The sequence below is a fragment of the Pan paniscus genome, chromosome 1, assembly GCF_029289425.2.
Source record: "Pan paniscus chromosome 1, NHGRI_mPanPan1-v2.0_pri, whole genome shotgun sequence".
Taxonomy (NCBI): domain Eukaryota; kingdom Metazoa; phylum Chordata; class Mammalia; order Primates; family Hominidae; genus Pan; species Pan paniscus.
Genome location: NC_073249.2, coordinates 195,593,698 through 195,608,766, shown reverse-complemented (window position 1 = coordinate 195,608,766; position 15,069 = coordinate 195,593,698). Strand labels below are relative to the sequence as shown.

The 15,069-nt window shown below is 51.0% G+C and overlaps 1 protein-coding gene across 3 annotated transcripts in view; it reads right to left on the bottom strand.

Moving 5' to 3' along the window:
• The window catches only part of NKAIN1 (sodium/potassium transporting ATPase interacting 1), a 58,624-nt gene extending 43,907 nt beyond the window's left edge, over window positions 1-14,717 (bottom strand). For 2 of the 3 annotated variants that reach the window (XM_024926592.2, XM_034959885.1), the window contains exon 1: window positions 14,565-14,717. In XM_024926592.2, the coding sequence (XP_024782360.2) occupies window positions 14,565-14,618 (54 nt within the window). In that variant the 5' untranslated portion in view covers window positions 14,619-14,717. The remainder of the gene's footprint in view (window positions 1-14,564) is intronic. The other variant, XM_003828116.7, reaches the window with a different exon arrangement.
• Window positions 14,718-15,069: the final 352 nt, after the last annotated feature.

The window sequence follows — 15,069 nt, the reverse complement described above, 5'->3', positions numbered from 1 at the left end:
GCCAGCTTTTCTTGGAGGATGAGGCATTTGGATGGAGGGGCAACCTGAGGGGGGCAGTGCCCACCTGACAAGGGTAGAGTTGAGAGTGGGACCCGAAGCCAGCGGACACTGCACATGGAGATTTGTGGATCAAATACCCTTGACTTAGACTGTGGTCTTGGGCAAGCCATAGCCCATTTCTTTTTCTTTTCTTTTTTTTTGAGATGGACTCTCACTTCGTTGCCAGGCTGGAGTGCAGTGGCACAATCTCGGCTCACTGCAAGCTCCACCTCCTGGGTTCAAGCAATTCTCCTGCCTCAGCCTCCCAAGTAGCTGGGACTACAGGCACCCGCCACCACGCCTGGCTAATTTCTGTATTTTTAGTAGAGATGGGGTTTCACCATGTTGGGCAGGATGGTCTTGATCTCCTGATCTCATGATCTGCCCGCCTCAGCCTCCCAAAGTGCTGGGATCACAGGCATACGCCACCATGCCCGGCCTTTTTTTTTTTTTTTTTTTTAAAGACAGAGTCTTTCTCTGTTGCCCAGGCTGGAGTGCAGTGCCACAATCTCGGCTCACTGCAACCTCTGCCTCCTGGGTTCAAGCGATTCTCATGCCTCACCCAGCTGAATGGACTACAGGCACCCACCGACATGCCTGGCTGATTTTTGTATTTTTAGTAGAGACAGGGTTTGCACTCTTGGCCAGGCTGGTCTTGAACTCCTGGCCTCAAGTGATCCACCCACCTTGGCCTCCCAAAATGTTGAGATTACAGGTGCGAGCCACCACGCCTCATAGTCCATTTCTGGACTTCAGTTTTCCCAGCTACATAGTGTGAAGGTGGAGGTGATGTGTGAGAGCCCCCCTCTCAGAAAACTAGAATTTAAGATGTCCAGGGGGGACTCATCCAGCCAGATAGAGTCTTGGGCTATGCCCCTCTCAGGTGGGCACTGCCTCCCTCAGATTACCCCTCCATTCAAATGCCTCATTCCTCCAGGAGAAGCTGGCTGGAGGCTGTAGGGAAGAGGTGGGAGAAACTCACATTTCGGTGACTGCCACCTCCATGCTGGTGGGACACTGGGTGGGGAAGAGCAAGGGCTCTGGACTCAGGTGCCTGCTCTGCCACTTACCTCACTCAACTTATGCTTCTTGAGCCTTAAGTTGCTTCATCTGTTAAATGGGAATGACAGATTATGTTATGAAGCTTCACCCAGGGAATATAAAAGGTTTAGCTCACTGCCTGGCACATAGTGCTTGATAAGTGGTAGTTGTTATTGCTAACATTGCCAACAACCCTGCAAGGAACAGGCTGTCGCCTTCATTACAGATGAAGAAACCAAGGTATAGAGACATCAAGCAACTTGCCCAGCATCCCACGTTAAGCGCCAGGATTTGAACCCACTGTGTGATCCATCTGTGTCCCCAGGGGCTGGCACATAGTAGGTATCCATAAATAATGTGCTGAATTACAGAGAAATGCAGCAAAAAAAAATCCTGTGAAAACAAGCCCCACTTCTAGTGACCAAGGTGGGGGTGAGCTGATAGAGGAAGAGCTAGACCAAAATTTCCTTCAAGATCAAAGTGAAGTGCTGGGTCTAAGGGACCCTGGGACTCCTTGACTCCTCGGGGGCTGGGGCCAGGCCAGATGGGGATATCGGGGCTCCATGGTATGTGCTTATTGAAGAAAATCTTTTTTTTTTTTTTTTTGAGACGGAGTCTCACTGTCGCCCAGGTTGTTGGAGTGCAGTGGCACGATCCCGGTTTACTGCAACCTCCGCCTCCCGGGTTCAAGCAATTCTCCTGCCTCGGCCTCTGGAGTAGCTGGGATTACAGGCGTGCACCACCACACCCAGCTAATTTTGTATATTTAGTAGAGACGGGGTTTCACCATGTTAGCCAGGCTGTTCTCGAACTCCCAACCTCAGGTAATCTGCCCGCCTCCGTCTCCCAAAGTGCTGGGATTACAGGCGTGAGCCACCGCACCCGGCCAGAAAATCATTTTTTCTGGAGATACAGTCTTGCTCTGTTGCCCAGGCTGGAGTGCAGTGTTGCAATCTCGTCTCACTGCAACCTCTGCCTCTCGGGTTCAAGGTGATTCTGGTGCCTCAGACTCCTGAATAGCTGGGATTACAGGTGCACGCCACCACACCCAGCTAATTTTTGTATTTTTAGTAGAGACGGGATTTCACCATGTTGGCCAGGCTGTTCTCAAACTCCTGGCCTCAAGTGATCTGCCTGCCCTGGCCTCCCAAAGTGCTAGGATTACAGGTGTGAACCACTGTGCCCAGCCAAAGGAAATCTTTTTACCCCTTTATGAGTTCCACTAAGAAGCCAAAGGTAGGAACCCTGGCTGTTGGCACCAGCCACACTGTGCTCTGCCGCTGCCTCATTGCGTGACTTTGGCCAAGTGACTTCAGTTCTCTGAGCCTCAGAGTCCTCATCTAGGAAACGGAAATGGGTGTGACAAAGTTCCACCTCTAGGGCTGTTGTGAGGATGACCTCAGGTGGCACATGTGAAGCTATGTGGCATTGGGGTTAAGGGCAAGACCTGGGTTTGCGCAGCTCTGCCACTGCTGGATGTGACTGCTCTCAGCCTCAGATTCTGCTTCGGTGAAATAGAGGTAGTAGCTGTGCCCACCCCACAGGGTGCCATGAGGATGAATGAGCCACTCCAGGTAAAGCAGTTACAGCAGAATGAGGTGGGTCATAAGTGCTCAGTAAATCTTCTCTATTAGACTATGCCATGTGCAGAGACCCTGCAGTCCATTTTATATACGGGGAAGCACAGCCCCCAAGAGGGCCAAGGACTTGCCCAAGGTCACAGAGCCAGTTCACAGCAGAGCCAGGCCTATCTTTGAACCTGGTGTAGGCAGGACCCCCTGTCCAGACCTTTGATTCCATGATAGCGTGAGATGTATGAATGGATAACCACAAGACCTTTCATGGCCCCGGGCCATCCTGCTCATGGCTTGAGGACTCTAGGGGTGAGAGGTGGCTGATGCTCCTCTCCCCTGTCCTCCCTGGTGGCTCCAACGCTGGCCTGAACCAGTGGGGTGTGTCAGAGTCCAGGGAGGGTTGCCCCACCTTCCTGCCCCCCTGGCCAGCCCCTCCACTCCAGTGCTGGCTGTTAGAAGCCTCAGAAACAATCCAAAGGCCCAAGACCAGAACACCATTTGTCAGCTTTGCATGGTGGTGGCGGGCTTGTCTCCATGGCAACAGTGCAGTGTGAAGGCATCCTGGCATCATTAGGGAGCGCGCTGAGTAGTATAAACAGAGGCTGCAGTAGATTACACGCCTATTATGAGCAGTCTCGGGCTCTGAGCACTGGTAATTATACCTAATTGTGCATTTAATTGTGTAATTGAAAACCCACATCTCTGGTTCAGGCTGGGGCTGTGGAACATGCCCACCTCCTCCCAAAAAACAGGCTTAGGAACCAATCCTTATCCTGAAAATCTCAGAATTTTTGTCCTTCTAGGGCAAGGGGTGGCCAGAGCAGGCAAAGGGATAAAATGCCTATAGATTTCCATTTCCCCTACTGCCTGTACCATGAGCTCACCAGGCCCTGTGATTTGAGGTATGGGGTGGGAAGAAGTATGCTAAAGAGAGGGGACATGGTGAGCTCACAGAAATGTTCATAATTATAGATATCATTGTGTGCTGTTAGCACTGTCCTCTCAGGACCTAGAACCAGCATTGAGTGGTTCCAAGGGATCTGGGTCATCACTAGATCCACTACATGTCCAAGCAGTCATCCGACCTACACATAAATTCTTTCTTGCTTTTTTTCTTTTTTTGAGGCTGGAGTGCAGCGGCATGATCTCGGCTCACTGCACACTTGACCTCCTGGGCTCAAGTGATCATCCTACCACAGCCACCTCAGTAGCTAGGACCACAGGCTGGCACCACCATGCCCAGCTAATTAAAAAAAATTTTTTTTAGAGATGGGATCTTACTGTGTTGCCCAGGCTGGTCTTGAACTCTGGGCCTCAAGTCATCCTTCGGCCTCAGCCTCCCAAAGTGCTGGGATTATAGGTATGAGCCACCAGGCCTGGCCACACATAAATCCCACTGCCTAGGACAGGAAACTCACCACCTGGTTATCAGCCCCCACCCCTGCAGAGCCTCTGGAGGGTCTGAAAGCTGCTAACAGAGTTCAGTACTCTCCTCTCATTTCCCACTTCATAGGCTGTGATAAATGAGGCCCAGAGAAGGCCAGGCCCAACTCAAAGTTGCACAGCAGTGAGTACTAGAACCCAGGCATTCTGTCTTGCAGCTGAGGGCATGTTTCATACCCTAAGGTGACTCAGCACCTAGAATCATGCATGGCAGTTTGTGTGTGCTTGATAAATATTTGCTGGATTCAACTCCAGGTAGAGTTAGCTAGAGGCAATTCTCATTCTCTGACCCAAGAGTATTAGTCTTTCTGTAGTTCAGGAAGCTCACCTATGGTGAGCTGGAGGTGAGTGATGGGCCACAAGCCTCCCAGCTCTGAATCTCTGTAGTTTGAGACTTGATCTTACAATCAAAATATGCTACATGGGCATCTGGGGTGGGAGCAGTGCAGCCTGTGTTGCCCAGGCTGTAGTGCAGTGGTACAATCATGGCTCACTGCAGCCTCAACTTCCGGGGCAAAAGCAATCCTCCCCTCTGCTTCAGTAGCTGGGATGACAGGTGCATGCTACCATGCCCAGCTAATCTTTTACATTTTTTTTTTCTTTTTTTGAGACGGAGTTTCGCTCTTGTTACCCAGGATGGAGTGCAATGGCGTGATCTCAGCTCACCAGACAGACAGACAGACAGGAGAAAGATGAGGTCACCAGAGTCCCTGACAACCTGACACCCAGGTGTAAAGTCTTGAGCAAGCCATCAGAGGCAGAAGTCTCCTCCTGACCCCAGGCCCTGACACTCCATCAGTCACCACTGCCTGCAACAAGGTGGGCCAGGCAGCACCTCTTACCTCCACCTGGGAAGAGAAGGAGCTCATTACTGACTCAGAGCTGGAAGGGTCCTTTGAGATGATGAGTCCAACCTTTTCCCCATACAGAGCAAGAGAGAGGCCCACAGAGGCCACGCCTTCATCTTGGAACCCCTCTTAGTGAGTGGCAGCCTGTGCCCATGGCTCTCCCTGCATTATCTCAGGTTGCCCTCATTATAGTCCTATGAGGTGGGTGCTATTATTATTCCCATTTTACAGAAGAGAAGACCACGGTCCAGCAATGCCAAGACCACACAGATGAAGAAGAACTGCTGCTCCAGCTTGAGCCTTCCATTCATTGAGAAAGGGGAGTCATCTCATTTCCTACCCCACAGTACTCGGATTGCAGAACCTGCAGCCTCATATCCTGGGCATTCAAGAGTGTACCCCCTTTGTGAGCTCCCACTCCACATGTTTTATTTCAAAGGAGCCTCCCAACAACTCTCTGAAGTAGATGATCATTATCCTGATTTAGAGAAGTGCAAGTGGAAGCTCAGAGAGGTTAGGTGTCTTCTTGCTCAAGGTCATCCAGCTACAAAGAGGCAAAGCTGGAACTCAAATCCCAGCCTGACCCCAAAGCCCGGGTTCTTCCCAGTTCCCAGTCCACCTCCTTGTCTCTGGATTTGTCAGCTGCTTTGAGAGGGGCCAGGAGGCCAATGTAAATCAGGAAAACCTGCAACCACACTTAACAGCTCTTCTAAAACCTTAGTGCTCATTCAGTGCCTCTAGGGGAAGTTTGCTTTGCTGTCTGAAGCTCTCCCTCATCTGTGAATCAATCGACATCCCTCTCCAGGCCAGGGCAAGGAAAGCCAGGCAAAGCACTGGGACTTGGCTTCCTGGGCCTAAACCCAGCTCTCCCCCCATGGCCTGGATCTAGTGTTCAATTTAAAAAATGTTTTTAATTTTTAATTTTTGTGGGTACATAGTAGGTATATATATTTATGGGGCACATGAGATATTTTGATATAGGCATCCACTGTGCAATCGTCACATCAGGGTAAATCAAGCATTTATCCTCTCTTTGTGTTACAAATAATCCAATCATACTCTTTGGGTTATTTTTATTTTTATTTTTTGAGACGGAGTTTTGCTCTTGTTGCCCAGGCTGGAGTGTAGTGGCACGATCTTGGCTCACTGCAACCTCCGCCTCCCAGGTTCAAGTGATTCTCCTGTGTTAGCCTCCTGAGTAGCTGGGATTACAGGTGCCCGCCACCATGCCCAGCTAATTTTTTGTATTTTTAGTACAAATGGGGTTTCACCACGTTGGCCAGGCTGGTCTCAAACTCCTGACCTCAAGTGATCCACCCGCCTCGGCCTCCCAGAGTGCTGGGATTACAGGTGGAAGCCACTGCACCATCCAGTTATTTTTAAATGTACAGTAAATTTCGTTGACTGTAGTCACACTGTTGTGCTATCAAAGACAAGATTTATTCATCCTATCTAACCATGTTTTTATACAACCTCCCCACTCCCCGACTACCTTTCCCAGCCTCTGGTAATCCTTATTCTACTTTTTTTTTTTTTTTTTTTTTTAATAGATGCAGGGTCTTGCCATGTTACCCAGGCTGGTCTCCAACTCCTGAGCTCAAGCAGTCCACCCACCTTGGCCTCCCAAAGTGCTGGGATTACAGGCGTGACCCACAGTGCCCAACCTCCTCATTCTACACACTATCTCCATGAGTTCAATTGTTTTTGTTGTTGTTTGTTGTTGTTGTTGTTGTTTTTGAGACGGAGTCTCGCTCTGTCACCCAGGCTGGAGTGCAGTGGCGCCATCTCAGCTCACTGCAAGCTCCGCCTCCTGGGTTCATGCCACTGTCCTGCCTCAGCCTCCCGAGTAGCTGGAACTACAGGCGCCCGCCATCACGCCCGGCTACTTTTTTGTATTTTTTAGTAGAGACAGGGTTTCACAGTGTTAGCCAGGATGGTCTCGATCTCCTGACCTTGTGATCCGCCCGCCTTGGCCTCCCAAAGTGCCGGGATTTACAAGCGTGAGCCACTGCACCTGGCGAGTTCAATTGTTTTAATTTTTAGCTCGCACAAATAAGTAAGAACATCTGAAGTTTGTCTCTCTGTGCCTGGCTGGAACTAGCTTTTTTTTTTTTTTTTTAATTTTTTTTGAGACAGGATCTCACTGTGTTGCCCAGGCTGTAGGGCAGTGGTGCAATCATGGCTCACTGCAGCCTCAAGCTCCTGGGCAAAAGCAATCCTCCCCTTTGCCTCAGTAGCTGGGACTACAGGTGCATGCTACCATGCCCAGCTAACTTTTTACTTTTTTTTTTTTCTTTTTTTGAGAGGGAGTTTCGCTCTTGTTACCCAGGCTGGAGTGCAATGGCGTGATCTTGGCTTACCACAACATCTGCCTCCCAGGTTCAAGCAATTCTCCTGCCTCAGCCTCCCGAGTAGCTGGGATTATAGGCATGAGCTACCATGCCTGGCTAATTTTGTATTTCTAGTAGAGACAGGGTTTCACCATGTTGGTCAGGCTGGTCTCGAACTCCTGACCTCAGGTGATCCACCTGTCTCAGCCTCCCAGAGTGCTGGGATTACAGGCATGAGCCACCATGTCTGGCCTACTTCATATATATATATATATATATATAGAGAGAGAGAGAGAGAGAGAGAGAGAGAGAGAGAGAGAGAGAGTGGGGGAGGTCTCACTATGTTCCCCAGGCTGGTCTCAAACTCCTGGGCTCAAGCGATCCTTCCACCTTGCCTTCCCAAAATGCTGGGATTACAGGTGTGAGCCACCGCACCTGGCCTGGAACTAGTTTTTAAAAATACACCTGTAGCCTTAGTCGGCCTTCCTGTCACCCATCTCTCCTTAATACTAGAGAAGAGTAGTTTGGGAGTCTCCTACCACATAGAATAAAAAAATACAAAATAAAAAATAAAAGGACTGACTAGAGGAGACAACATGTTCCAGTGATCAGAGCTGACTATCTCTGCTTGGTCCAGATTTTATAACAATTGTTCTCAAGCCCTTTCCCCTTGATGACTACTCTGAGGCTCAGACTATTATCTCCTGTTTCCTTGGAGAGATGTCATTTTACTCTTCTGAGCCTCAGTATGTCCATCAGTTAATGGGTATAAAAACCACACCTATCTCATAGAGTTGTTATGAGGATGGATCACTTGTAGATACAGGTTAGTTTATTCCCTGGTTTTCTCAATCTGTATCACAGCTCCCTGGCACACTGCAACCTCTGCCTCCCAGGTTCAAATGATTCTCCTGCCTCAGCCTCCCGAGTAGCTGAAATTACAGGTGCCCACCACCATGCTCGGCTAATTTTTTGTATTTTTAGTAGAGATGCGGTTTCACCACATTGGCCAGGCTGGTTTCGAACTCCTGACCTCAAGTGATCCGCCTGCCTCGGCCTCCCAAAGTGCTGGGATTACAGGTGTGAGCTACCGCACCCAGCCATGCATCACAGCTCTTTTAAGTCCAGCACAGAGCTTGGGGGTGGGTAGAATGGGGAGAGGGGGCATCTGTGTAAGCAGTTAGATCTGGCATCTGGTAACAAGCCCTGTGGCTGAGGAAAGGTTTGGATTTCTCCACCTGCTTCCACTCCAGCGTCCCACAATACTAGCAGGGGGCAATGGGGCATGCAGGGAGAAGCTGTGGAGTCCCAGATCTGAGTTTGAATACTCATTCTGTACCTATCATTTATGTGGCCACGGATAAGCCACACAGTAGCAAGAGACATATGTAAAATGCCTAGTACAATGCCTGGCTCATAGCAGACACCAAACAAAAAGAAATTCTCATTATGTTAATTTTCCACTCAGCCCCGTATTTTCCACATAAAGAAGAGCTGGAGTGTTTGTGGGAATGACCCTGATCACGAAATCCTCTAATACAGGCAGAGATGGGGCTGACGTGACTTGTCCAAGTCTCAAGGCAAATCATAGCTAGCCCTGGAGAGCACTTTCCTAGGCCAGGGACCATACTTGGCTATCCCGGCATCAGCTTGCGAATTCCCCAAACTGCCATGGGCTCGTTCGTGGGGTAGAAGCTGTTCTTCTGACTACTTTGTAAGTAAGAAGGCAGAGGCTCAGAGAGGGTGCAGGACTTCCTGGGAGTCACAAAGCAAGGCCTGATCCCAGATGTAGTGCTCCTAGCCCCTGTGCCAGATCTCAGCGAAGCTGCCATTTATGGGCTGCTTATTTAAAAACCATCCACTCACCTACCCTTATAAAGGAGGAGAACCAGGGCCATCCCCAGGTCCCCTGGAGGCCTTCTTCTCCATTCTACCCTGCTCCGCCCATCTCATAAGGGCCTTGAGGGCAGTTTGGCTTCAGTCTGTTCATTCACAAAAGGGAGTTGATCATCCCTGCCAACTCTGTCCAAAGGGGTATGAGGAACAAAAGGGGCCAGTGGCCTGCATAATTTCACGCTCCTGACTCTGATACCCCGCCCAAGGACCTCAAGCACCCAAAGCAGAACCAGGCCCTCCCGAGGAAGCCATGAGCTTGCAGCTGCAGCTGCTCCAGAGTGCAGGCCCCTGCTGGAGCCCATCTCCCTTTGGTCTTCGCCGTCACTATTGCTAATAACGACATCAATCAGGTTGACCATGTTTCACACCATTACTCGCAGCTCAGCTGGAAGCTACATCCCGCCCCCCGCCCCCACCTTCCAGAAAGCAAAGAGCTTTCTAGAAGGGAAAAGAATGAAACCAACATTTTTCTGAATACCTACTATGTGTCTGGCACCTGGCCAAGGAAGCCCTTTCTACAACTCTGTGGGCTAGAGATGACTCTTCCTCTTTTACAAAGGAAGAAACTGTGGCCAGAGGAGTGAATGCGTGTGTCCAAGGTCACACAGAGCTGGGACAGAAACAACCATGGAAGTGATCTATTATTGGGCACTCACTGGCTCACAGTGCAGGCACTACGCATGAGGCTATCGAAATATGATCATCTTCATTTTCAGATGAGGAAACGCAGGCTTGGACCTGTCTGGGGTCAAGCACTGGTTAAACGCGAGCAGTAGAGTAGCACGGGGCTGAGAGGGTGGCTCTCTGTTCAGACAGAAGAGTCCTCACATCTTGGTTCTGTCACTGACTAGCTTAGTGAGCTTGGGCAAACGTCACACCCCTTCGCACCTCAATTTCCTCACCTGAAAAAGGGGATAATAAACACATCTATCCCACTGTGTGGAATTGCAATAAGAAGGATGAAAGCAGTAAAAGAGCTAACGTTTATTGATCGTTTAACATGTACCAGGCACTTTGCCAAGCACTTTACATATGTATGCTCATTTGGTTAAATGAGGTAATGCATATAAAGTGCTTAGCACAGGACTCCTGAAATGGGAATGATAATGATGATGATGAAGAAATTGATGGGGATTCCCTAGGGCAAATCTCACTGGTTCATCCCCTTCCAGGAAGAACAGAGTGGCCTGTAAGGTTTCAGGAAGGAGGTAACAAGGAAGTGCTGGGTTTGGACAGGAGAGAGAAAAGGCACGGGATTAAAAATTAGAGGGTGAATATGTTAATAACGTTGTCAAAATGATACACCAAAAAGAATTCTGGAAAGCAAGGGACCCAAGATGTTCTACAGAAAGGAACCGGATCAAGATGCAACAAAACTGCCATGCCAAAGCCAGGTGTGGTGACATGCACCTGTTGTCCCAGCTATTTGAGAGGCTGAGGTGGGAAGGTCACTTGAGCTCAGGAATTTGAGGCTGCAGTGGGTTATGATTGCCACTGCACTCCAGCCTGGGCAACACAGTGAGATGCCTATCTCTAAAAAATAAACAATAAATAAACAAAACATGCCAGTCCAGGCATCACCCTGAGTTCCTGACAAGTACAGCTGGCAGGATCCCAGCGAGCCAGACCAATAATGCCTCCCATTTTACAGATGGAAAAAACCAAAGCCTAGAGTGTGGAAGAGACCTGCCCCAAATTGCAGGATGTCAGAAGCAGAGCCAGGCTTGAATCCAGGTCTTTTGCCTCTCAGCTCAGTGCCCAACTACCTGCTACTTCCCACAAAGGACAGTCCACAAAGGACAGTGCAGGGGGTCACCTGGATATGTTTGGGCTACAGTGCCACAGACACATCCCATGATATGAATCATTAAGATAATAACAATAAGCTACAGTTTAATGAGTACTCACTCTGTACCTGCCAGAGTGCTAAATTCATTATATGGACTGAGTCCTCACAACAACCCTAAGGATTAGGAACTGTTTTATATTCTCTCTATTTAACAGATGACAAAACTATGTGGCTCAGAGACGGTAAGCAACTTGCCCAAAATTGCATAGCCAGGAAGTGACAGAACCAGGTCTAAAAGCCAGGTCTGTCCTGTCAAACTCCAGAGCCTTAACTACTATCCTACACTTATCCATCTGAAAGGCACAGTCCCTACCTGCTTCCCTTAAACCCCATGGCACCCTCACACCTCACTCCCTCACCCAAATCACATCTATCCCAACTGAGGAAGAATGTTTCGAATTGGCCTGATTCATTGTAACGATTAAACTCCATTTGAGAAAGAAAAATGACACAGTTCCTCCTAAGTTTTCAGCTGAAAGATATTTAACAGCCTCTTTTTTCTCTTCAGTCCCTTGGATGAGAAAACCAAGACTCTCTTCTCCCCTCAGGCTGGTGAATTCCAACATCCCGGGGCACATTATGGAAGCTATCAGGCAGTAGGGGCTCATGGGGGTTAGTGACAACTGGAGGGCCCACTCTGCAATGAGCCCAGATAGTGCAACAGAGCCAAGAGAGCAATTTTCAAGTCCCTCCCGCAAATGATCTCGTGCAACCTTCACAAGCTGCCCAAAGCCACCCAGTCGGGATGTGGGAGAACCAGAATCCCACCCAGGTCTCATCTAACTCAAGCCTCTAGTGCTGGTGAGCTCCTCTAAGTGGAAGAGTGGGGTTAGCTTAGCAAGGGAGAACTATGGAGGAAGGGAAGTGGGAGGCAGAGAGACTCTCTACCACCTTCATTTCTCTCTAGAGCCATGAGCTCCTCCCATGGGGCCCCAGACTTACCAGGGCCAGAACTACTTATTTTATAATTAAGAAGGCAACAGAGGACCTGGCCAACTGCCTGGATTCAAAGCCTGGATCCTGGCTGGATGTGGTGGCTCATGCCTATAATCCCAGCACTTGGGAGGCTGAAGTGGGAGGATGGCTTGACCACAGGAGTTTGAGACCAGCCTGGGCAACAAGAGTGAGACCCATCTCTAAAACACAAAAAAATTAGCTAGGCATGGTGGTGTGCCCCCGTAGTCCCAGGTACTCAGGAGGCTGAGGTGGGAGGATTGTTTGAGCCTGGGAGGTCAAGGCTGTAGTGAGCTATGATTGCACCACTGCACTCTGTCCTGGATGACAGAGCGAGCCCATGTCTCAAACAAAAACAAAAACAAAACCCCCAAAACAAAGCCTGGGTCCTAGTTCCTGTAGAATTCTGGACAAGTTACTTCATAGGGTTGTTAGGATTAAATGAGTTAATACATGGAAAAGTGCTTCCAAGAGTACCTGACACTTAGTCAAGAGCTCTCCAAAGCTAACCGTTATTATCGCCAACAGAGAATGAGCATGGGACAAACTGCTAACAGGTTCACCTTTGGGGAGGGGTCTAGTTATAGAGAGAAGAAAACTTTCTTTTTTTTTTTGAGACACAGTTTCACTCTGTCGTCCAGGCTGGAGTGCAGCGGCGTGATCTCATCTCACTGTAACCTCCGCCTCCTGGGTTCAAGTGATTCTTATGTCTCAGCCTCTCGAGTAGCTGGGATTATAGATGCGTGCCACCATGCCTAATTTTTGTATTTTCAGCAGTGATGGGGTTTCTTCATGTTGGCCAGGCTGGTCTCGAACCCCTGACCTCAGGTGATCTGCCCATCTCGCCCTCCCAAAGTGCTGGGGTTACAGGCATAAGCCACGATGCCTGGCCTAGAAAACTTACTTTTTATTTATCTGTCCTGTTTGATTATGTATGTATTTATTTTTTACAATATATGTATATTACTTTTCTAATTAAAAAAAACCCCTAGTTTAAAATTAAAAAATTAACAAACACAGGAGAATCCTCTGAAAGGTTTAAACATTTCTTGGCATTTCATGTTCCTCAAAGTAGATAAAGAAAAACAGACAATCTCTGCCCTTCTGGAGTTCCCAATCCACCTGATCTTAATTAATCCCCTCTGCAATCCTCAGGGATAATCATTTTACAGATAAGAAGACTGAGGCCGGCCAGTGGGGGGAAGTCACTTGTCCAGTCTCCCACAGCTGGGAGCAGGGCTACAGTCTCCAGAGCTAGGGCTGTTTCCACCACTGCCCAGGCCAGGTCTGTGGATGGCATGTTTGAAGCTGGTGTCCCCAGGAGGAGAGAAGCAAGACGAATGAGGAGGTCTGCACGTCCAGGCTCAAAACTTCACTCTACATTATCATTGGCTCCTGTGGTGGGGAGGGCGTGATGGATGCAGGCAAGAGTGGAAACCCAGAACAAGGAGTCCAGCATGAGGGGGGCTCAGGCTCCTCGCTGCCCACTCTCAGACCTGGGTTCGGCGATGGAGGTCCCCATACACCTCTGCCTAGAGGAGAAGCACAGCTTCAACCTCCCTAGTTGTTCAATCTCAGCTCTAGGGTAGGTAGGAGACCCCTGCCTCTCTTTAACCACCCTCCCAAATTCCCCTGCCAGGGCCTGATTTGAAGGGCAGTGCTGTTTCTTCTAGTCCACTACAGTCACTCCTCCCTGAGACAAGAACCTGAGTTCCCTATGCTGGGGCTAGGCACAGTGTCCTCAGATGCTCTGGTCCTCCCTAGGGCACCCAAGTGTCCCCACCCCCACTGTTGCTGGCCCTGGCAGAGGAGCTGCTCTGGTGGGTGGAACTGATGACTGATGGAACCCCCATGGCCACAGCGGCCAGACCAAAGCAGTAAGTGTGGTCCAGGCTGGGTCAGGCTGGCCCAGGATCTGGCAGCTCCTGGTGACCCTCTCCAGGGAGGTGGCTCTCCTTTCCCAGGACTGCCCGGTCAGGAAGGTGAAGGGAGGCAGAAACAACACAAAGGATTGGAGGGTTCTTGGAGTCTAAGATCCCAGAACACAGATGAACATGGGCCAGAAATGGTCAGCGATCTAGAGACACACCAAAGAGAAACCCAGAGAGACACACGCCGGAGCAGAGACTTTGTGAGAAACGCTCACACAGGGGTGGTGATCAGAGGCAGAGACCCAGAGGAAGGGAGAGACCCATGCAAACGAGGGATCTACAGGGAAACACACAGCAGGACCTCAACGGATCCACAGATCAGCCTCAGACACACCCCCCGTCCCAGCAAGCCACCGTCCCACAGCGCATCCCCCAACAGGAGGCCACTTGTACAGTGCGGGCGGGCCGGGGACTCGCGCACAGGACGCACTTGGGGACCGGAGGAGCGCCGGGCACAGCAGCGAGAAGCGCACACAAAGAGACAGCCCGGCCAGCGGGAGCAGGCTCCGCCCGACCGCTCCGAGACTCCAGACCACCCCCCGCCCGGGCACACGGACCAGACACACACACAGAGACACACGCAACCTCACCCGCACGCCCTGGGACCGCGCCCCGCCGCGCCCCACCCTGCCCCGACTGCCTGGGCACGCGACGCTTACCAGCTGCAGGCAGCAGAAGGCGACCAGCGTGCAGCGCCCGCTGCACTTGCCCATGGCTCCGGGGGCTGCGCGGGCCGCCCGCCGCGGCGCCCTTCTTGCTCCGCGGCCGCCGCCTGCTCGCGCCGCGCGGGCTCCACGTCCTCCCCGCTGGGCGCGCCGGGCGGCGGGGCCGGGCGCCTAGGGCCGGGCCTGGGAGTGTCCGGTCCCCAAGGCTGGGGCCGGCCGCCCGCGCTCCGAGTCCATGGTCCGTCCGTCCGCGCGCTGGCCCCGCCGAGCCGCGCCTCCTTTGTCTAGCGTGCCGTCCGTCAGGCGCGCCTCCTGCCCCGGGGCGGCTGGCGGGGAGCGCGGAGCAAGGAGAGCGAGCCCCGAGCGCGGCGCAGCGCAGAGCAGCACTGCCCAGCTGGGGCAGACGCCCGGGCTCTCGTCGGCCGCGGCTTCTCGGCCCCACCACGTGGCTCCGCCGCCGCCACCCGACAGGGAGGGAGTGGGGGGGAACGGCAGAGGG